This window comes from Oppia nitens, unplaced genomic scaffold, assembly GCF_028296485.1.
Source record: "Oppia nitens isolate AA-2021 unplaced genomic scaffold, nextdenovo-longstitch-racon4-pilon3 scaffold6_pilon_pilon_pilon, whole genome shotgun sequence".
Lineage (NCBI taxonomy): Eukaryota > Metazoa > Arthropoda > Arachnida > Sarcoptiformes > Oppiidae > Oppia > Oppia nitens.
This window is the reverse complement of record NW_026533250.1, coordinates 1,701,694-1,723,007: the sequence shown is the minus strand read 5'-3', so window position 1 is coordinate 1,723,007 and position 21,314 is coordinate 1,701,694. Positions and strand designations below refer to the sequence as shown.

At 25.2% G+C, this 21,314-nt stretch overlaps 5 protein-coding genes across 5 annotated transcripts; 2 read left to right on the top strand and 3 right to left on the bottom strand.

Annotated features, from left to right (window-relative positions):
• The first annotated feature begins 3,373 nt into the window (after nucleotides 1-3,373).
• On the top strand, nucleotides 3,374-5,206 carry LOC128962415 (putative uncharacterized protein DDB_G0286901). The gene is made up of 2 exons (XM_054308789.1): nucleotides 3,374-4,440; nucleotides 4,636-5,206. Exons 1-2 carry the CDS (start codon nucleotides 3,419-3,421, stop codon nucleotides 5,204-5,206), a joined length of 1,593 nt encoding a protein of 530 aa, XP_054164764.1. The 5' UTR covers nucleotides 3,374-3,418.
• A 137-nt stretch (nucleotides 5,207-5,343) lies between these two features.
• On the bottom strand, nucleotides 5,344-6,774 carry LOC128962883 (uncharacterized). Its single transcript, XM_054309289.1, has 4 exons — nucleotides 6,506-6,774; nucleotides 6,330-6,438; nucleotides 5,566-6,272; nucleotides 5,344-5,507 (listed from the first exon to the last, which is right to left on the bottom strand). The coding sequence occupies exons 1-4, from the start codon at nucleotides 6,533-6,535 to the stop codon at nucleotides 5,391-5,393; spliced, it is 963 nt and encodes a 320-aa protein (XP_054165264.1). The 5' UTR covers nucleotides 6,536-6,774; the 3' UTR covers nucleotides 5,344-5,390.
• Nucleotides 6,775-7,172: 398 nt separating this feature from the next.
• On the top strand, nucleotides 7,173-8,765 carry LOC128962882 (ribitol-5-phosphate transferase FKTN-like). Its single transcript, XM_054309288.1, has 4 exons — nucleotides 7,173-7,290; nucleotides 7,350-7,376; nucleotides 7,439-7,941; nucleotides 8,015-8,765. Exons 1-4 carry the CDS (start codon nucleotides 7,198-7,200, stop codon nucleotides 8,763-8,765), a joined length of 1,374 nt encoding a protein of 457 aa, XP_054165263.1. The 5' UTR covers nucleotides 7,173-7,197.
• A 298-nt stretch (nucleotides 8,766-9,063) lies between these two features.
• On the bottom strand, nucleotides 9,064-10,117 carry LOC128962414 (paired box protein Pax-6-like). Its single transcript, XM_054308788.1, has 3 exons — nucleotides 9,934-10,117; nucleotides 9,384-9,587; nucleotides 9,064-9,263 (listed from the first exon to the last, which is right to left on the bottom strand). Exons 1-3 carry the CDS (start codon nucleotides 10,115-10,117, stop codon nucleotides 9,064-9,066), a joined length of 588 nt encoding a protein of 195 aa, XP_054164763.1.
• Nucleotides 10,118-11,369: 1,252 nt separating this feature from the next.
• On the bottom strand, nucleotides 11,370-18,339 carry LOC128962413 (paired box protein 1 homolog). Its single transcript, XM_054308787.1, has 6 exons — nucleotides 18,325-18,339; nucleotides 15,321-15,695; nucleotides 14,351-14,684; nucleotides 12,399-12,459; nucleotides 12,162-12,282; nucleotides 11,370-11,459 (listed from the first exon to the last, which is right to left on the bottom strand). The coding sequence occupies exons 1-6, from the start codon at nucleotides 18,337-18,339 to the stop codon at nucleotides 11,370-11,372; spliced, it is 996 nt and encodes a 331-aa protein (XP_054164762.1).
• Nucleotides 18,340-21,314: the final 2,975 nt, after the last annotated feature.

The window sequence follows — 21,314 nt, the reverse complement described above, 5'->3', positions numbered from 1 at the left end:
TTTAGTTTTTTATATATACTGTATTAACTATACCGTTAACCTAACTTAACTAAATAACTTCAAAATAATTTTAAAAAGTATTTACTCTAATAATCACTTTAAAAATTTATATGAAAAATAAACATAACTTAATTGGCAATAATGACTAATTGATAAGTTTATGTGCTTTTATTAGTATAACTTTATAAATTCTATGTTTAAAACTTTTATAACATATTTTTTCAATAACAGTTCAACAATTTTAAATCTCTTATGTAATAAACTTAAAATTTATTATTTTATTTCAAATGTGTTTTGTTGTCTCACAATACAAGTTTTATTTATACAATACATTGTGATAACATATCGATAATAACCATAATTATAATACTCGATATTCAAGTGCTTATTACTGCATAAATTTTAACTAAAAAAATAATATATTTAGTAAAAACTGTTTAATAAGTATTATATAATCAATGATTATGGAAGTAATTGAAGAGAGATTGCATCCAAAACCACTAATTGTAAAACAAAGAGTTATTTACAACAAGAGATTAAGTGCAGAGAGTTTGCAATTAAGTCAAGTCTATTACTTGCCGTGGATTTTGAGTGTCATTATAGCGATTGTAATAATAGTTTACAACTATTACTTCATTGAAACCGAGTGCTGGAGTGATGGCTGCAAAAGAGCTACACTATTGGTATCACTTATGCTATGTTTGGCCACAATTATCGTCTTAAGCATAGTATTTGTTATAACATGTGTTTCCGATACCAACACATCTATAACCAGAAGCCGTTTCGTGACAACAAGTTTTGTCATAATAACACTGTTATCAGTACTCAATCTAATACTGGCTTTACTTATATTTATGCAAAAGTCTTGTTATTATAGCTCTAAAGTGTCGACTGATAGGATCGTCGGTCGAAATTTTGTCTACACTTTAATAGCTAAATACGACCTCAAGTTTTCTGGTATTTTTCATCTCATGGTATCTGTCCTCTCGTTTTTTGTGGCCATGGCTTTTGCTATCATTAAAAATAACTACAAATATGTCAAACAAATTAATTTTAATATTGAATAATGATTACTGAATACAACACTATTTCTGTAATAAAAAGTGTAATTTTTAGTTCAATTATTGCAAAAAAATTTATAACAATTAACTATTACCGATAATGAAACATATGTATTAATAGAGTTAGTTATAGAGATGAGTAAAAACATATTTCTAATAAATATTATTAAGAAATTTCACAGAAAAGTCACTACTAGATGGGATTTGAACTCAGTTCCTTCAACCCCAGCAGTCAGCTATCCTATTAAATCTACGATTTCTTAGTAATTTTAGTTATTTGATATGATAAATAATTTTATTGAAAATTGCAATTTTAAATTGTAGAAATTACTATTATTAAACTTTTATTGAATTTTATTATTTTATTTACTTTATTTTAGTGAAAATCAATTTATATAATTTTACTATTGATGGAAACCTAAGCGAAATTACAGTATACAATATATTGTTTCATTATTATCATCAAATTAATATTTTTTCGATATTTTAATAGATTTAGATTTTTATATTATATAATATTTAATTTGTGGTTTGTGTACAACAAACAAAAATTACATTTTGAAAGTATTATACTTATATTTACAGTAAGTTATAATTAAATGCATTTTATGATAATCTTATAATATATCATACAATAAATGTTTATAATGTTATTATGTATTATAATTTAGTATTATAAAATTTTGTTTTTAATAAGTAAATCATAGCTTATAATACTGTATAAGATAGCATATACAATAAACGTGTATATTAAAATTGAACGTTTTTAAATATTATTGGATAATTAAAAAAAGTGATTTATTAATAAGTGTTATTATGAATTGTTTAAAGTATACTATTATTTTCAATAATTTATTTAATAGATACAATACTTAACAATGATATATTGCCGATTCATAAAAATTTTATGGTTTATATAATATTTTTCTAATATACTGTATATATATACCGGTATAATATACTGTAAAGTTTATATACGGTAATGTGATATAATTTTAAAGAAAATTATTATTTTTTGATTTAAAGCCAAACAAATTTTGAATCAAATCTAAAAATATTTGTCAAGCAATTTCTTTATTTTATAGATTATTTATAATTTGTTTTTATTAAATTAAGCTAATATAATGAATTTTTAAATTTTGAGTTTTTTAAACCGTAAAAATAAAAATAATAATTTTTATTTTAATAAAGAATTTAAATTTAGAAATAGTTATTTCGATTTATGTTTTAACTGCAAATTATATCAATATTAACACATATAGTAAATGTATTGTACAGCATATAAACGTATCATTAATATTAAGTTATCGTTATATTTTAAATAAATAAAGTTAATAAGAAATTATTAATTAAATTATTTAATCATAAGTTGTAAAATTATATTTTCAAAATATTAATAGTCGAGAATAAACATTAATTGTGTTATTGATATTTTAAAAATGTTTACAAATTGCAATTCATGCCATTGAAACATTGCATATAATTATTTTAGATCACTAACTAATACCTGTATATGTTTTATTATAATTAGATATATTAATAATTTAGTTATTGTTATCAGATTGAAATATTCATATACTTTTATATTAAAAAATAGTTGATAATCAATTTAATAAAATATAATAATGATTGAATTATTAAATACTGTTAAATATTAAGAAAATAATAATAATCAAAATCATTGAAATTAATAAATTTAAAAAATACATTTTAATAACCATTAATTGATAATATTATTAATATATTAATAATTTAAACTTAAATCTCAATTGATTAGTACAGTAATGTGAAAAACAAGTTTTCTGACATTTTTTTGAAGTCATAACTTAAAGTACAATAACACTAAAGTGAAAGCAAATATAAGAATGTTAGGAATGGCAGGTAAATGGTATGGTATGGGAGGTATGGTATGACAGGTATGCATGCATTGGACTTATACTGTATATAATATGTATAAACAGTGCATCAGTTTTGTTGGGTCTCTTTGTTCAGTTGTTTCCATGACATACACTTACACTACAATATAATACACTATAATATCAAATAACAAATACATTTGAAAACAGTGGCGAAGTTTGTTGTCACGAGTTTTAGTCGACACTTGCAATGAATAGTAATTAATACACATTTTTAATGTAAACTTATTTTTATTTATTAACTATAAAATTTAACCACAAAATGTTATTAATTGTTAATTATAATGAAAAGATACAACAATTTTTAAACTTTTTATAAAAAAGTTTAGTTTTGTTTGAGTTGTGGTCGCAAACAATTAGAAAATGTCTAAAAAAACTAATAATAAATTTGACAGAAGTTGTAGTCATTTGAGTGAAAGAGAAGTTCAAATCAAATACAAAATGTTTGAAAGATTATCACAAAAAGGATTTCTCCAATCAATGCAACAACAGATGAGAAGAGCCATTAATCAAGAATTGGGACAATCGAGAGAAACAAATGATTTCATTGAAAGAGAAGTTCAAACCGAAGACAATGGGATATCGATTAAGGAAACAAATGACTTAAAGTGGGACTCTTTGGCTAAAGTGTCTTCAATTGCCAATTGGGAGAAACAATTGCGATATGAGTTGCAAATCGATAAAGAGATTCAAATGCGAGAACTCGAGAGACAAAGGGAACGACTTCTGACTGAATCCAGAGAACTACAAGAAAGAGATAAAAGTTTGAGAATTAAATTAGACGCGCGAGAGAAGAGAGTCAGACAGCGGGAAGAAGAACTTAATACATCTCTTCAAGAACTTAACGACAAGTTGGACGAAGTGACCGCCAAAGAACACACCATCGATACTATTGTTAACGAAAAAATCAAAAATGAATTAAAAGATGAAATCGAAAAATTAAAGAAAAAGTTTAATGAATTGGAAATAAATAAAATTGAATTAAATAAACGAGAAAACAAAGTGAAAGAAGTGGAACAAAGACTTTACTCTCAGGTGAAGATTGTTAAGGAAAAAATTGATAACAAAAAACTCTTAGATATGGAGTTAATTAAAACTCGTAAAGATCTAGAAATTGCACGAAAAGAAAATGAATTAATGAAGGAAAGGGTGGACAGTATGGATGACTACCAGATGACTAAATTTGAAAACAAATCACTAAAGAATGAGTTAAATATTGTCAAAGAAAGTCTAGAAAATAAATTGACTGAATTTGAGACCGAAAAACAAAAGTTTGAGAAATTGATTAAAGAAAGAGACGAAAAGGTATTAAAATTAACAATTGATTTGAGGAAATGTGAACAACAAATACTTTTAATGAAACAAAAGCATCAAGGTGATATTGACCAATTTGATAATAAACTCATACAATTAGATAACCAATTCAAACAATCCAAACTCGTTACCAAACAATTACAATACAAGTAATTATGATATTATTTTTTATTTTTTATTAGGATTTTATATTTTTTGATTACCGGTATTTGAAATTTTTATCGAAATTTGAATATTTTTGATATAAACAATAGTATTTCAAATTTTAATCAATATACTGTAGAAATAATATGATTTGTATATTAAATACACATTTATTTATAAACTATAATTTATTGTTTCAGAAACCAATTGTTATCAAAACAAGTGTTAGAATCAAGAAATGAAAGACAACAGTCCGTTAAAATCGATGATATTATACATAATAACAATATTATTAATAATAACGAAAATGAAATGAATGGCCATAACTATGGCTGTTATATATGTGATGAAAGTGTTAAAGCATTAGAAGAAACTTCATTTGACTTTATGTTAACTCAAAGAATAAGCTCAGAAATGAATGACTGGTTTAGTGGACAACAAAATATAAATTTACAAACATTGAAGACCAATGTCTCCACTCCTCCTCATCATAAAAACGAAGTGCCATTCAATGACAATAGTCAAGCCATACAAAGTCATAATCACAAGACTTGTGCCAAACATACTGTCAAAGACAACTCTAATATCGGTAATTCATTGCAAACAAGTGATGACAAAGACATTAAAAGTATATATAATGAAAACAATAACACTTTAAAATATAGTATCAGTAATGTTAATAATAATAATAATAAAGAAAAAGTAGAAAAAAGTACACAAAATAAAGTTAACGACAATAATATATCAAATTCAGAAGTCAATGATTGGTAAAATACATTTAACATTTGACACATAAGATAATAATAGATTACATTATTTACAATAAATTTATATACTTGTATTTGTATTATTATTATACTGTATATATATATATATATATATATATATTGTATATACAGCATACCCTTATATATAAATGTCAAATAATATCAAGTATTATCCAAAACTAATTATATTAATTGTGATTAGTGTTAATATCCTTTACATCTAAATGAGACTCAATAGTCTCCAAAGCGTTCTTAAGAACCGATGAAACGAGAAGTAAATTTTGTTGTCTTTCAGCCTTTAATTCCTGTTTATAAAAACCAATTAATTTATATTTAAATTTATTTGTTTTATTTTATAATTACATTTCGTTGTTGTTTTAAAATATTTTGAATAGTTAGAGCCGACACTTCTCCTTCTTTAGCATTATTTACATTATTAGTCTTTGGAGACAATGAATCGCCGGAATCAATGATTGAATCGTTTGTATTCACAACTCTAGTCTCTAAAGATGTAAGTCTTTGTTCCAATCGATCCATCGCTGATGTAATAGTTGATTGAAATTTATTAACCGTTTCAGTTAAGGTCGTTATCAATGCTTCTTGAGTTTGAGGAGAATTAATAGCCAATTGTCGCGATTGTGACTGTAATTCACGAATTTGTGTATCTTTTTGAAGCAATTGCTGTTGTAATAAAGCTTTTTGTGTTTGTAATGTCTTCACGTCTTGTTCTAAGCGATTCATTCGCATATGATTCGTGTCATTTGTGCCGTTATGACCACTACTTATCGTTTCTGACATTATTTTTGACGATCTGTTGGCTAATGAACTATTGGCCGTCGATTCGCGTGAAAAGCTTGGTTTCAATGCATTAGTGCTTAGAGTAGATTCACGGCTTGTGGTCAACAATGAGATATCGGGTAAATCTCTCTGTTTAGGTATGGCTCCCATATCTCTATGGTTCGGACGCATCACTACATTATGTCGCGATTGATTCGATATCACCGACTGTTGGTTCATATGATTTGATGGTTCGTCATGTGATGATTGACTCGAGTCAACCCTCAAGAGGTCTAATTGCGAGACAATCGGTTAATAATGATATTTACAAGTCATGTGTGTTAACAAACCGGGAAATACCCAATTGGGTGGTCCGCCCATCGCCTGAACACTTTCTGGCGCCTCATCTTCTGGACCCTCAAAGTCACCGAAGTCGTCGTCTTCTGTGGCGTCCGTCGGCTATCGGATGGACATTAAGTTCAGACAATTGTTGTTAACATTCATTCATTACATCAAATTCACTCACTTTTGATTGGTTTCTATCATTTGAACTCATTTTTTAATCACTTGTTATTCAAAATTAAATAACAAATCAATTATTCAATCAATGAATGAGTGTTTCAACCAATTATGACATCAATTAATCACTGAATCACTAATTGATTGAATATTTTTGTCTAAAATTGATTGTAAACTAACATAAACTCCAAATGCATTCAATCTATGTATTCATGTAATCATTCATTCAATGCATAACACAATGCAAGCGATCACTGAATACTGCTTTTGTACGCAAACTTATGTCTAAATATCATATAAATTACGTTTGAATGAAATAAAAACATTATTATAATATAATAATAAATGGTTAACTCATTTGTATTATAAAGTCATTTATTTTGAAAAAGGGTTTACTATTTTATTGACGTTATTTATGATTACAATTTATACTATAAGTGTGTAAATAATAACAACAAATAATTGTCAAACATTTGGTTTATTATTATTATTGATAAACATATCGTCTATTATAACAACAAATATAATGAATAAATTGATAAAAATTTTGATTATAATAATTGATTAGAGATTTAGTGTCAAACCATTCAAATGATTGAATATATTCTTTGATTTATTAAATATATCGACAAAACTATTAACTAATCACTGAATTCTGTGATTCTGTTGTTAAGAATATTTTCTTTGGAAGTGATTCTTATGATTAAAACAAATCTATTGTTTATGATATGTATTGTCAGCGGATTTCTGCTAACTCTTCAACTGATATGTCTTCAGATACTCGTCCGAAAGGTATTAATATTAATGACTTTATTAATGACAATAATTGTGATTTTAATCACTGAATTTAGGGTCAAATTGAAGTCAAGTCTTCGTGGGTATGGAACCGATGAAAGTATTGTTTGATTACTGAAATTAATAAATTATTTTGATATCTTAGTCCCTCTTAGATGTGGTCACATTCAACGCTCACCATAACTCCATCCCATTGTTTATCATTGATAGTGAAATCTTGAAGAATATTTCGATGAAAAGTCATGACTTGACTCGTAATACGTATTGCAATATCTTGTGTTCGGACCGACCGATCATACATTTGGCCACTTTGTCACAGTTTGCCACACAATTACTCGTCGACCGATTTATAAATGCCGTCAAAGCCAAAGGTTATACAGTATTACAGTTCAAAGAATTGGATCCAATAGTTAATCATTTAGACATTGAGGTCCACATTTTGACGCATCTGATTATCATTGATGAGAGCGTTAACTTTGAAAAGACAACTCATGTCATACATATCGCTGTATTTTACGAAAGACTTCAATCGACCAATTGGTGGCACGGATTGCTTAATCTTAATGATGACCAAAAAAGATTACTTCATCGACAAGGAGTTAAAAAATCTCACTTTAAAGTGTCACTTAATAATGCCATTTATGACAAGTATTGACTAATAATTAAATAATTATCATATTATTTATTATATTTATTAATTTATTAATTTATATCATAATAGAGTTGAAATAATAAGGACAACAATCGATGGTTTGTATTTGCATTTACCGAATCCAATGAATAATTTTATGCAAAAACCAGAAGACGTGGAGTTTATAGAATGCAACAAAAGTCAGGCAAACATTTTCCGTGAGAAATACGGTCGCGAAGACAATGAAGAAGCAAATAATTTTCGAATTAAAGCAACTCTTTTACTGACAAAAGTTAAACATATTTTAGATGAACTATCGGTTCCATTTTGGTTGAGCAGTGGAACAGCTCTCGGATATTACAGACAATGCGATTTCATTACATACAGTCAAGACGTCGATATTGGCATTTGGATCTATGACTATAAGCCTGAATTAATCGATGCTTTTTCCATCAATGACTTGCTTTTGATTCACAGATTTGGTGAAATTGGTGACAGTTTTGAATTGTCATTTCTGGACAAAGACATCAAATTAGACATTTTCTTTTTCTATAAACAAGAAGATCATGTTTGGAACGGTGGAACTCAGGCTAAAACCGGCAATAAATACAAATATATTTTTCCTGATTTTCAACTTTGTTGGACTGAATTAATCAATTTAAAAGTTCGTATACCGTGTCAAACGTTGACTTATATTGAGGCCAATTATGGTCGCAATTGGTTTGAGCCAATTAAAGAGTGGGACTGGAAGTCTAGTCCACCAAATGTTGAGCCCAATGGTCAGTGGCCACCAGACAAATGGAAAGATGTCATTCAATTACTTCCTATTCCTGGATTCTAATCATTATTAATTTAATAATCATTTTTGTATATTCAATAATTTATACTTATTTTTATATTTTATTATTTATTATAATTTATATAAAATAAAAATTCATATTTAGATTTTTATCAATTAAAAAAAATATTTTATTTAAAAAATATTAATAATTTTGTAACTTTTTTAATGATAAAAAAATAATCTAATAAGATATATATATATTTTTTTGATATATGTAACATCAAATTATATAATTTTCTTATTATTTCTTAATTATATAATAATTATCAGCTCTTAACACAAATTTCTTTAATTATTATTATTTTGGCCAATAAAACAAATGGTTCGGATAATTATGAGCCGATTGATGGTTTGGTTGGGCACTCAAGTCGTATGTTTCTAATGAGTGGTTTATTGAATAGCATTGAGTGCTCTGAGAGGGTGGTGGAGGTGGGGGTGGACTTAGGGTTGACATTGCATTAAAACTGGTGATTGAATTGCTTAGAGATGAAAGTGTTGCTAATGAAGAATAGTTCATAAAATTTCTATTATTTGTGTCAACCATTAAATTATAATTTTGTTTATGGTTTGGATTTGCATCCAATTGTGTTAAGTTATTGTTTGAGTTATTTTTGTTGCCATTTATTGGACTAATTAGTTGATTATCACTCGAATTAATTAGTGTTTGACAGCTCTTCTTCTGTGTTTTCCTTAGTTTCTCTTCACGTCTCCATTTGGCTCTTCTATTAGAAAACCAGACCTGAATTCTCGGTTCGGGTAAACATATTTTGTCGGCCAGTTTTTCCCGAGCAAATACATCGGGATAGTGAGTCCGCTCAAACTCTGTGCACAATATCCATACAAATTTAATTTATTATTTAATTTTTAATACCTGTATATTCATTTCAATTTATATTATATGCAATTTTTTATCAATTTTTATTTGTAATTACTAAATATTAAAACTAAATATTAAGAAAAAATATGCAAAATATAACAAATAATTTGATAACCAATAGTCAAAATGCAGTGAATAAATAATATAGTGATGAAACTAATGTTATAATATTAATATATTGTAATATACTGTATGTTGTATTAATACTATAGCTGTTGAATATATGAAATGACAATATATACAGAAATATAATATTTTTAAATTAAAATTTTATAATTTAAAATGAAATACCGTTTTCAAGAGCTTTGATTTGTTGGTCAGAAAAAGCAGTTCTGTTTCGTTGAAGACGTCGTTTAAGTCGAAGTCTAATCTGAGAATCGTCTTCAACGGTACCATCAGATGAATAGTTATTCTCAGAGCTAACATCACATGTAAGCCGATGTTGAGGCCGAAGACAGTCTTGAATTGCAATCATTTTAGAGATTAATAAGATATATGATTACATGAATTAAAATAATATACAATTTTTTAATAGCCTTAGGATTACTTCGTATTAATTATAATTAAAATTCAGTTAAAAGTTAGGCCTTTTATTTTGAAAAATGTCATATTATATGAAATTTACTAAAAGATAAAGTACTAACAAATTCACGCAAACAACTATACAATTATATGTTTGTAATGCCGTCAATAACTAAGATACTGTTCCGACCGATACATACTATTAATACTAAATATTATAAAGTAATAGTCATTTGATTGACTCGAAGGCATAAAAATATAACTAAATATTTGTTTTGAAGTCAAATATAAAAATATTAATAAATCTATAGTATATGTTACCTATCAATGGTGTCTTAATTGAAAAAATTGCATGACTTTTAATGACAATCGCTGTGATATTATACGCACGTAATACTCATTAAAATATAATAATTGTCATCGAAATTGTTGTTTAAATCATAAATTGATAATTTTAATTGTTTGTATTTAATGAAAATTTTGCAAAACAATTGATATTTGTTAAATGATATTTTTAATAATAAAAAATAAATATAACAGATTGAAATTTTAAGTAAGTTTACTTATAATTAACAAATATTTGACACATAATTAAAAATAAATTGTATAAAGTTAAAATTTTAGAAAATAATTATTATAAAATATTTTTTATGATTATATAATAAAAACTTGTATTTTAATTTTTATATCATAAAATAATGATATATTTTGCTTAGAAATTAAATATCTTAACTAAAATAATGTATTAAATATAATATGTATGATATACTTTACTGTAATACAGTATAATATAAATTTACAGTTTATATGGTATAGGCTATACCGTATAAATATTTTAAACAATTAACCATTTAAACAGTTTTTATTTAAACCAACTAATTATTAAACACAGTTTATAAACATTTATTATAAACTGATTATTTATATTTTTGAGTATAAATTTAGCTAACATTTTAAAAAAATGTTAGACAAAATTTATAGTAAAATTTAGAAAAATATCTAATAATAAGTTATGATAAGTAAAATTAACATATTTTAATAAGTAATCTGAAATATTACATTTCTTACTTGTAATTGTCAATAATAATTGTAATATATTTCACAAGTTTTATAGAATTTATAGGAGTTATAGAAATAAAATAAATCTTTTAACAAATCAATACTTTGGTTATACATTTGCAATGCATTATAGGTTGAAATGGGCGTTAAAATGGTGGTGACTGATCCGCAGACCTTTCGCAGACCCCATTTATCTCGAGAACCGATGGTCTGACGACAAAATGATCAAAAGTAATCTTGTAGATATTAGTAAAACTAAGTTGCACATCATGGTCCCGATCGGATCGGATCACCCGTTCCCGTTATATAGCCGAAAAACTGGTTATTTTTAACAAATTTTCTCTGCAGACCCCTATTATTTCGGTAACCGATAATTGGACAACAAAATGGCCAACATATATTTTGTAGATATTAGTAAAACTAAGTTGCACATCATAGTCCCGGTCGGATCGGTTAACCCGTTCCCGAAATATACCCGAAAAACTGGTTATTTTTAACAAATTATGTCCGCAGACCCCTATTATTTCGGGAACCAATGACTATACAAAAAAATGACTAATAGTAAAAATGTAGAAAATAATTATATAAAGTTGCTCGTATTAGTTTCGGTCAGATAGCTATAGCCGTTTTCGAGATATATCCGATTAAGTTTTTAATATATTTAAAATATATATTTATATAAGCTATGTCCGCAGACCCCTATTATTTCAGGAACCAATGACTAGACAAAAAAATGACCAATAGATAACTTGTACATATTAACAATATAAAGTTGCACATGTTGACTTTGGTCTGATCCGACTACCCGTTCTCGAGTTATACCCGAAAAACGGGTTTTTTTTAAACAAATTAAGTCCGCAGACCCCTATTATTTCGGCAATCGATGAATGGACAACAAAATAACCAACAGTAGACTTGTAGATTTTTAAAATATAAACTTGCACATCTTTGTCCCGACCGTATCGGTAATCCCGTTCCCGAGATATACCCGAAAAACCGGGGTTTTTTAAAACATTTTTCGGGTATATCTCGGAAACGTGTAGATAGATCCGACCGGAACTAATACGTGCAACTTTAAATTTTTATTTTTTACATGTTTACTGTTGGCCATTTTGTTGTAAAATGACCGGTTCCCGAAATAATAGGGGTCTGCGGTCTTAATTTGTTTAAAAAACCCGTTTTTCGGATATAACTCGGGAACGGGTAGTCGGATCAGACCAAAGTCAACATGTGCAACTTTATATTGTTAATATGTACAAGTTATCTATTGGTCATTTTTTTGTCCAGTCATTGGTTCCTGAAATAATAGGGGTCTGCGGACATAGCTTATATAAATATATATTTTAAATATATTAAAAACTTAATCGGATATATCTCGAAAACGGCTATAGCTATCTGACCGAAACTAATACGAGCAACTTTATATAATTATTTTCTACATTTTTACTATTAGTCATTTTTTTGTATAGTCATTGGTTCCCGAAATAATAGGGGTCTGCGGACATAATTTGTTAAAAATAACCCGTTTTTCGGGTATATCTCGAGAACGGGACAACTGATCCGGTCGGGACCATGATGTGCAACTTAGTTTTACTAATATCTACAAGATTACTTTTGATCATTTTGTCGTCAGACCATCGGTTCTCGAGATAAATGGGGTCTGCGAAAGGTCTGCGGATCAGTCACCACCCGTTAAAATAGTTAAATGAAAGATAACGATCCCATTTGCGGTCGTTTTGTATTAGATTTTATGATAACATATAACAAGATATAAGACTATAAAATAACATTAAATTATCGAAATTGTTACTATAATAACACTTTTTTAATTAATATTAAAAACTATAATATTGAAAATAATATTTTATATTTGAAAGTTTATTTATTATTATAAAGTAATTTATAGTATATTCAATTAAAATAATAAATTTTATTTGCATTCATATTGATTTAAATCTATAATTTAATTACAGAAATCTTCATATTTTACTAAACTTAATAATAAATTTTAGTTTCATAATTAATTATAAAATGTATATTTTCAATAATTTTACGTTAAATTAATACAGTGTCATAGCATTGATTTCAACAATTGATTCAATAATTTCAACGATTGAGATCATGAATTCAACGGTGAGATAAACAATTCAACGAATGTATTATTCAAATCAACTCATATATAGAGTATCACAAACTGTACATAAAATCTTATTGTTTGCATTTTAGACTTAAATGTTTTTGTATTGTTTTTTCTTGAAATACAGTAAATGTTTATTTAATTTAACCACAAAATGATTGCTTTACAAGAAGTAGATATTAACTCTTGTAAAACATTGATAATAAATATTTGTTTAAAATATTACTATATATGAGTTGATTTGAATAATACATTCGTTGAATTGTTTATCTCACCGTTGAATTCATGATCTCAATCGTTGAAATTATTGAATCAATTGTTGAAATCAATGCTATGACACTGTAATGTAAATTTATAATATGTTATATCAACAATAATTTTTAATGATAATGATCTTAATATCAATTTTTACAACATATGATAAACACGATTATTGACATAAGTTTGTAATTAAATTATTGATATAATTTAAATAAAAACATTTTAAAATATATATATAATTAAATAAAAGAAGAAAACAAAATCTGTTGATCTATTTGTGAAAAGCTATAGAAATATTGTGAATGAAGTTTAGCGTTAAACACAAGGATTGAAAATATTAGAAATGTTTAACAATTGAAAGACAGGTCAGTGAGAGTGAGAGGGGGTTACTATTATAAACACTTGTATTGGCTATGAGTGTAGTAAATGACAATAATTGTTACTTTTGGTGTCGAGAAATAGTTTGCAAAACAGTATGACTTAAATGACAATACTGTAGTATTTTTTCATTCATAGAGTCAAATGTTAGTAAAATTGAACAAACATTTTGAATATTTGTAGCAAACAATGCAATTCAATCACTTCAACACTTTTAAAGACTATCAGAAAAATTCACTCTAAAGAAGCATTTATTTGAATATAGTTAGTGAACATTGCATTCAATCAGTTGTATTGAATGCAATAGAAAAGTAAAACTATTGTAAAAATATGATATCTATATATAAATACCTTTATGTGAATTGTCGCTCACATTCTTCACATTATCGACACAATTAGGTGCGGGTAGTGTATGATTGGCACTAACTGTTAGATCATTATTGCAATTGTTATTTTTTGGCAATTGTTGAGAATGAGGTGAATGAGATTGTGGTGATGATGATGATGGTGATGGTGTGGTTGAATGATACCATTGATAGGAGTGATTGGATGAAATCATCCGGAATCTGTCGTTTATATCGTTGTTCGCACAGTTAGTCAGCTCTCTGTGTGATGTCTGTGATGAATGTGTATCATAAACTGTATGTGAGACCAAATTTCTTAATACTCTGTTTATTGATGAGACCTAAAGATAATGGTATTAAAGGAAGTATTAATAAATGCAAAAACTTGTAAAAAGATTGCTCAGTCTGTGTGCAGATGCGCGCCGGCCTTCTAGAGGTATCTCTGTTTTTAGGCTCAATTCCTCCCAATCCTCTGACCGACCAGTTTTTCAATGCATGCCATGGCTTTGCATTGCAATCAATGAAAAGAGTGTTTTTGACATAAGAAACCTCTTTTGAAATGTTGACGTTTTGACACAATCACTGACAACTAGACTCATGAGAAAATGTATGACTACAGCACAACTCATAACACTGACTACTGTCCCCTAACTATAGGAACCGCTAAGAATATAATATATTCTTAAATCTATCGCATTCTTCTATATTCACATTATATACCAAACTATTTAAATTAAAAATTTCAAATTACCAAAAATTTAATCATATTTCGATATCTAATATTGAATTTTAAAAATTCAATTATTGATATACTGTACTTATTCTCTTAAGTAATAGTTTTATTAAAGTTTATTAAATTTAATGTCATTTAGCATTGATATAATATTTGTATATTTTATATATTAATAGCAATGATATATACAATTATGTTTAAAATAAATACAATCAATAATAACAAGGACACAAAAAATGCTTACACTAGGAATGGTATCATTATTGCAAACTCCATGAGCGAGTAGCCTATCCCTGATTTCCCAGGCAAATATTGAGGGACACTCGCGTTTGTATTGTGTTATGGTTTGAACGACTTGAGTGGTAGCAACTCGTGGTTTACTGCCTCCGATAGCTCTGGGCTTTATAGATCCCGTTTCATAATATCGACCCAATATTTTGGAAACACAACCGTTTGATATTTGAAGCATTCGTGAGATATCACACGGACGGACACCACTGTGCGCCAGATCTATGATCTTTTGACGGATATAGTCAGGTAATGGTCTACCATTTACATACACTCCACCCAATTGATTGACACCACTTTGACCTATATTTGCATAATTTTGTTTAATTATCTTTTTAATTAAAAACAAATCTAATTGCAATTTGAGAAAAAATATTTAAATGATACAAACCTTTATTATGCATTTCCACAAAAAGTTTATTATTTTCAATTCTCACCCTAAATATGATATATTATCTGTAATAACAAAATTATTTTTAAATGATTAAAAAATTGACAAAATTCTCTCATTACTTACAAATATAATTAGAAAATATTAAATGATTTATAAAACTTTTAATTGATTGCAATGTCTCTCATCTCTCTTTAAGTGTCTTTAAAGCTGTCATTCGTTAAAATGATAAATACAAAGCATTTGACATATTTTTTAATGCAATTATTATAACATTATTAACTAAATTGTGAATACAAAACTTAGAAATAATAAAATGTTAAGCTTTTTGGTTCAATCAGTCCATCAAAAATATATTAAAAGCAATAAATAAAAACAGAAATAGTAATAAAAATTAGAAACAATAAATCGGATTAAAAGTGATATTTGAATAGATTTGGTATTAATGAAAATGAGTTGCATTTTATTGAATAATAATAAAGTCGGTGAAGACATTTTGGACAGTTGTTTTGATAGATTAATATACTTTTAATGGCAATGCAATTGTTATACAATATACAGTAAAGCTTACGTAAGTCAATGGGACTTATAATCAAATATATGAATGCATTTACATATTGATATATCTGAAAGTCGTGATCATTATATGTCAGATCACTTCAAAGTCCTGGTGTCCGACAAAACAGCCGTAACTTATAATCTTCTGATGAGGTCTTAAGTATTTGGCTCTTATAATACATTTAACGATAACATGAAGACACACACAACTGGAGGGGACTCCAGGGCTTCTTCAATAAGTAATATCATAATCGCTTGAAGGAAATGATATTTGTTTTTATTTTTATTTATTATATAAATATTTTATTTTATTTAAATTTAACGTCAAAATGATCGCAAAAAAGACACAAAGTTAATATGCTATTGAAAAGTAATTCTAATAATAAATAAGATTTTTTTTGAAAACTAATCAAAAACAAAGGTCTGATATGTTAAACGATTAAGTGATATCTCTCTTTATTTTTTTGATATTCATGTCCTTAGATTTTTGTCAAATTCAAAATATATACAATATTTTTGTATATAATATTATTGGGAAAAAATATTTCAAGAGGTGGTCGCATCTCTTGTGATTAGTTTATTTGACAGCTCATCACTCAGCTAACAGTGCGGCCATCCCTTCAACAGTTGACAACTCAAAGTCAATTAAATTTAGTCGGCATTTACTTTACATATGGTTTGAATCGTTTGAATTTCTTTGTCCTAATCAGAGACCAAATTTTAGTTTTCAAATTATTTTAATATAAAGTACTGTAGTATTTTTTATTAATATTTGTAAGTTATTATATAGAAATTATAGTGTTTCACCATTTAATTTCAAAGTATTTCAAAACTATTTAAATTATAAGCAAATTTATTTAAAGGTAACATTTTCTCTTTTATAACATTTAAATGTAACAAATTTATTTTTTTTAATGTTGAATCAATAGTATTTATTATATTTTACTTTTGAAAACAATTATGCTTTGTATTGCATTACATTGAAATACTTAAAAAATTAAATATGACTAATGTATTCTAAATTATTAATTGTATTATTTTGTTAATACTGTAAAATTTTTAGTCACATTGTGAATATATTTATAATTATGAAAACCCGGGGTTTAATATGTTTAAACCGTTTAAAACAAAACATAAGTAACAAAAATATTATTTATTTATTTTACATAAGTAATTATGGTTTAATTATATTTATATCTTTTACTATTATTATTTTTATTAGCAGATTCTATATATATATATTTTTTAGTAAAATCCAACTTTTATTATAAATATTTAAAAGTTATTTAGTTGTTTATTTCATAAGTAAATAATTAATATGTTTAACAATATGCAAACAATAAATTAGGAATAAAAACTATATTAACTAACTAAAAAAATAACTATTTCTAGTATGGTTTAATAGAAAAAAGTATTGGATAATATACAATTTATTATAATCCTAGTAGTCTAATAGTTTTTAAAAAATATAAGTAGTAATTAATTTTGTCACTTTAATTTTTTATAATAAATGTATATTTAAGATATTTTATAATTAATATACTGTAAATATTATATACTATATAAATTATATATACTGTATATCAGTATATAACTTAGATTGAATCCAATTTATAATTAATATTATGTCCAATTTAAGTCAAATATTTTCAATAACATGTATGTTTGGTTGAGTATTGAAATAAATACTAAAAAGTTATTGTTGTAAAGCAAACCATGAAATACAACAGTTGTCTCTAAAAAGGAGACAGTTTTTGATGAAAAGGTAACGCAATATAAGCTTTGAGCCTATTGTCTGATACAGGAGTGTATGTCCATTGAATATTTTAAGACATACTCAAACTATAGTATACATACCGTGCTATATATATACACACTATTATATACTCAATATTCAGTATAATAGGTATTAAACACAATAGAGAGACACACACTCATAGATAATTGTATTGCATATCTGCTTCTGGACAGACCTATTCTGAACGCCGACTCATTTAACGATAAGGATTACCACAAATGCACTCATATTTTGAATACCAATTTTTGATATACAATATATGGTTTATAAAATTTCTATCCTAAAGCTCACAATAGGTTTAAATTAATCTGAAACTTATAATCAGTAATTTTGTTAAAATGCATTTTGAATATATATTTATCAAATATACTATTGAATATGTATATTATATATAGTATTGTATAAACTTATGTTTGTTTTTTATTCAAAACTTTTGAATATAAATATCAATAACAAAATACAAATATTGCATATATTTTAAATTTTTTAATAAATATTTAGACAAATTTTATATAATAGCGTGCATAACTAATTAATGATTAGCAATTATTTTTAACATTACAACATATTAATTTCAGAAATCATACACTTAATATTATCTATAAAGTTTAGAGTATATCTTTAATGTATAATATAATAATATATATATATATATATTCTTAAATCCATAAATTAATGATTAATAATTATTAATTATCAACAAAAAATACTATCGTACAAATTGTGACACATCTTATATTTGATTGCATGCAATAATTAAAAACTAATGAATTGGAAAATCTTATTTTAAAATAAATATTATATAAAAATAATATTAGTTTAATTTTTAAATGTTTTTTCATTATTAGAATTTGTGATAATTAATTCACGCAATACTAGAATATGTTATAATTTGATGAATTATACATAAGTTATTGAATAAATTAAAATATTTATTCAAATAATAATAATAGTTGAGATTTAGTAAAATAATTTATAACTATAAGTGTAGCACAAAAATAAATAAATAAATAAATATTGAATCTTACCTTAAAATGTTGAAAAATGAAGAAAAATCCGTTTTAAGTAAATCTGTATTCATTTTATGTGATTATTTAGGAAAAAAGTACAGCACAGGTATTATTATTATTTAATACACTATGAGAAGCACACAATAAGCTTAAGCCGTCCCACAACTCGCCAATAAAGGGATTCTATAGATCTGGCGGCCAATGCTTTAGAGACGCCCTAACAGTTCATTGGGCACCGGTATGTGTTAAATGAATGCATCAAATATTTATCATACAGTACTGTATATTCAAATTTTATTTTATTTATTAATATGATATATACTTTAATATTATTTTATATTTAAATTTTGATTCAGTATTTTATAATAAATAAGAATAAAAAAATTAAATTATAATATTATAAGTAATAAATAAGTTTATTAATATTAAAGTAAATTTAATTAAATTATTCGTAATGTCAATCAATATAAGATATTTTTAAAAATTAAATACATTATCAAATTAGTTTAAAATAATAAATATTCTAATTATTATAAGAATAGAAATAAATTTTATAAATGTTTGTTTTTTGTTTTTAAAATATTGAATATTGTTTTGTAGATTGATATTTAAATAAAAAATCAAAATATCATATGAGATAACAGTTTAAACAAATATATATATATTATATACTACAAGTTAATGGTGAATTGAAAATGCTAACTATAGTTAGTAATACTGTCTTTGATTGACTCGTTAATTGAATATCTTATAGATATAAACCTTATAGAGTCTGTACTATACTATACTAACTACATGTATACTACTTTAACTACTATAATAACATTTCACTAATTTTTATCTTAAGTTTATTTAATGTAATGTAGTCTCAGTTAAATCAATAGGTAATCTTTGATTTAAATCATCACTATTTTACTAAACATCTACTGTATTAAGTGTCTCAAAGAAATATCCCCTCAGTTTTAAGATTTACTTATTTACTGATTAATAATACATAGACTATGGTTTATAGCCTGAGGGTTAACAATAAAATAAAGCCTATATCACAAAATATTTTATAAACGTGATTATTGTCTTAAATTTATCAATGGCTAAAATATTCAAACAAATTCAATATAATTTTAATTTATTTAACATAATTTAATATAATGTAAACTTAATATTATCTAATATTCTTATTGAAATAATTAATTAGAAATATTATTATAGACAACCAATTTATTTAATTGTACCAGTACCAATTGGACTTAATACAAATTATATATATATATTTGTTATATTTTAATAATTTATACGATATATTTCTAACATAATACTGTATATTGTATATAAATTATAAAATATTTTTTTATTTAAATATATTAAAATATATCTTTTTATATTTAATAAAATAATTTTTATAGTTAAATTACACAAATCTTGTAAATCACGATTTAATATTTATAAAATACATAAATTTATATATAATGATAACTTATGAGTTTTGTTTGTAATAATTATTGCCAATAACTCCTATATTATGCATATTATCAGGTTTTCAAATATAAACTACTTATATTAATATATATTTTTTACTAATAATATTTCTAATTATTTCTAATAAGATCGAGAAATTGGGATTTTACCACACTTTTTGACCAAATTGGAAAAATTGTGGTTTAAAAAAGAGGAGAGGTGACCCCCCCTTAAAATTTCGGCGCCGAAAATTTTTTTAAGTTTATAAAAATTTTAATTTTAGTTGATACTATTTTAGTAAGTGTTTTTATGTTTTTAAAATTTATATGAATCTAATTATTGATTAATAATAAGTAAAATAGTTAAAATAACGTTAAAACTCATCAAAAAATAACATTATTTTAATTAAAATATTAAACTAAAAAATTAAAAATTAAAAATTACCTATTTGTTGAAAAGAGTAATCATATTACAATTTAAATATAAGTTTAAGATAGTTTAAGAAGTTAATAAAACAATAAATACTTATATTATAAGGTTTTTATTAATAATTTTAAAAATTTTAACTAAAAAATAAAAAAAAAATTAATTTTATAATTAATATAACTAAAACTTTAACGAACATTGAGTTAAATAATTAGTATTCAGTCAGTATTTGTATAAAAATAACATTTAAAAAATAAAAATATATAACTAAACTATAAACATTAAGTATTATTTAAAAAATTAATTATGTTA

What these genes read in the sequence shown, in the direction of transcription:
- LOC128962415 (XM_054308789.1), top strand. Translation starts at nt 3,419, where the DNA reads ATGTTTGAAAGATTATCACAAAAAGGATTTCTCCAATCAATGCAACAA. An exon ending in ACCAAACAATTACAATACAA is followed by an intron (nt 4,441 to 4,635) that starts GTAATTATGATA and finishes TTATTGTTTCAG; the next exon opens with AAACCAATTGTTATCAAAAC.
- LOC128962883 (XM_054309289.1), bottom strand. Translation starts at nt 6,535, where the DNA reads ATGAGTTCAAATGATAGAAACCAATCAAAA. An exon ending in ATGATAGAAACCAATCAAAA is followed by an intron (nt 6,439 to 6,505) that starts GTGAGTGAATTT and finishes TCCATCCGATAG; the next exon opens with CCGACGGACGCCACAGAAGA. An exon ending in TTTTAAAACAACAACGAAAT is followed by an intron (nt 5,508 to 5,565) that starts GTAATTATAAAA and finishes TTTTATAAACAG; the next exon opens with GAATTAAAGGCTGAAAGACA.
- LOC128962882 (XM_054309288.1), top strand. Translation starts at nt 7,198, where the DNA reads ATGATTAAAACAAATCTATTGTTTATGATATGTATTGTCAGCGGATTT. An exon ending in TTCAGATACTCGTCCGAAAG is followed by an intron (nt 7,291 to 7,349) that starts GTATTAATATTA and finishes CACTGAATTTAG; the next exon opens with GGTCAAATTGAAGTCAAGTC. An exon ending in AATAATGCCATTTATGACAA is followed by an intron (nt 7,942 to 8,014) that starts GTATTGACTAAT and finishes ATATCATAATAG; the next exon opens with AGTTGAAATAATAAGGACAA.
- LOC128962414 (XM_054308788.1), bottom strand. Translation starts at nt 10,117, where the DNA reads ATGATTGCAATTCAAGACTGTCTTCGGCCTCAACATCGGCTTACATGT. An exon ending in AATCAAAGCTCTTGAAAACG is followed by an intron (nt 9,588 to 9,933) that starts GTATTTCATTTT and finishes TATTGTGCACAG; the next exon opens with AGTTTGAGCGGACTCACTAT. An exon ending in ACTAATTAGTCCAATAAATG is followed by an intron (nt 9,264 to 9,383) that starts GCAACAAAAATA and finishes ATTCTTCATTAG; the next exon opens with CAACACTTTCATCTCTAAGC.
- LOC128962413 (XM_054308787.1), bottom strand. An exon ending in ATAATGATACCATTCCTAGT is followed by an intron (nt 14,685 to 15,320) that starts GTAAGCATTTTT and finishes CATTATCTTTAG; the next exon opens with GTCTCATCAATAAACAGAGT. An exon ending in GTCGGGACAAAGATGTGCAA is followed by an intron (nt 11,460 to 12,161) that starts GTTTATATTTTA and finishes AATATCTACAAG; the next exon opens with ATTACTTTTGATCATTTTGT.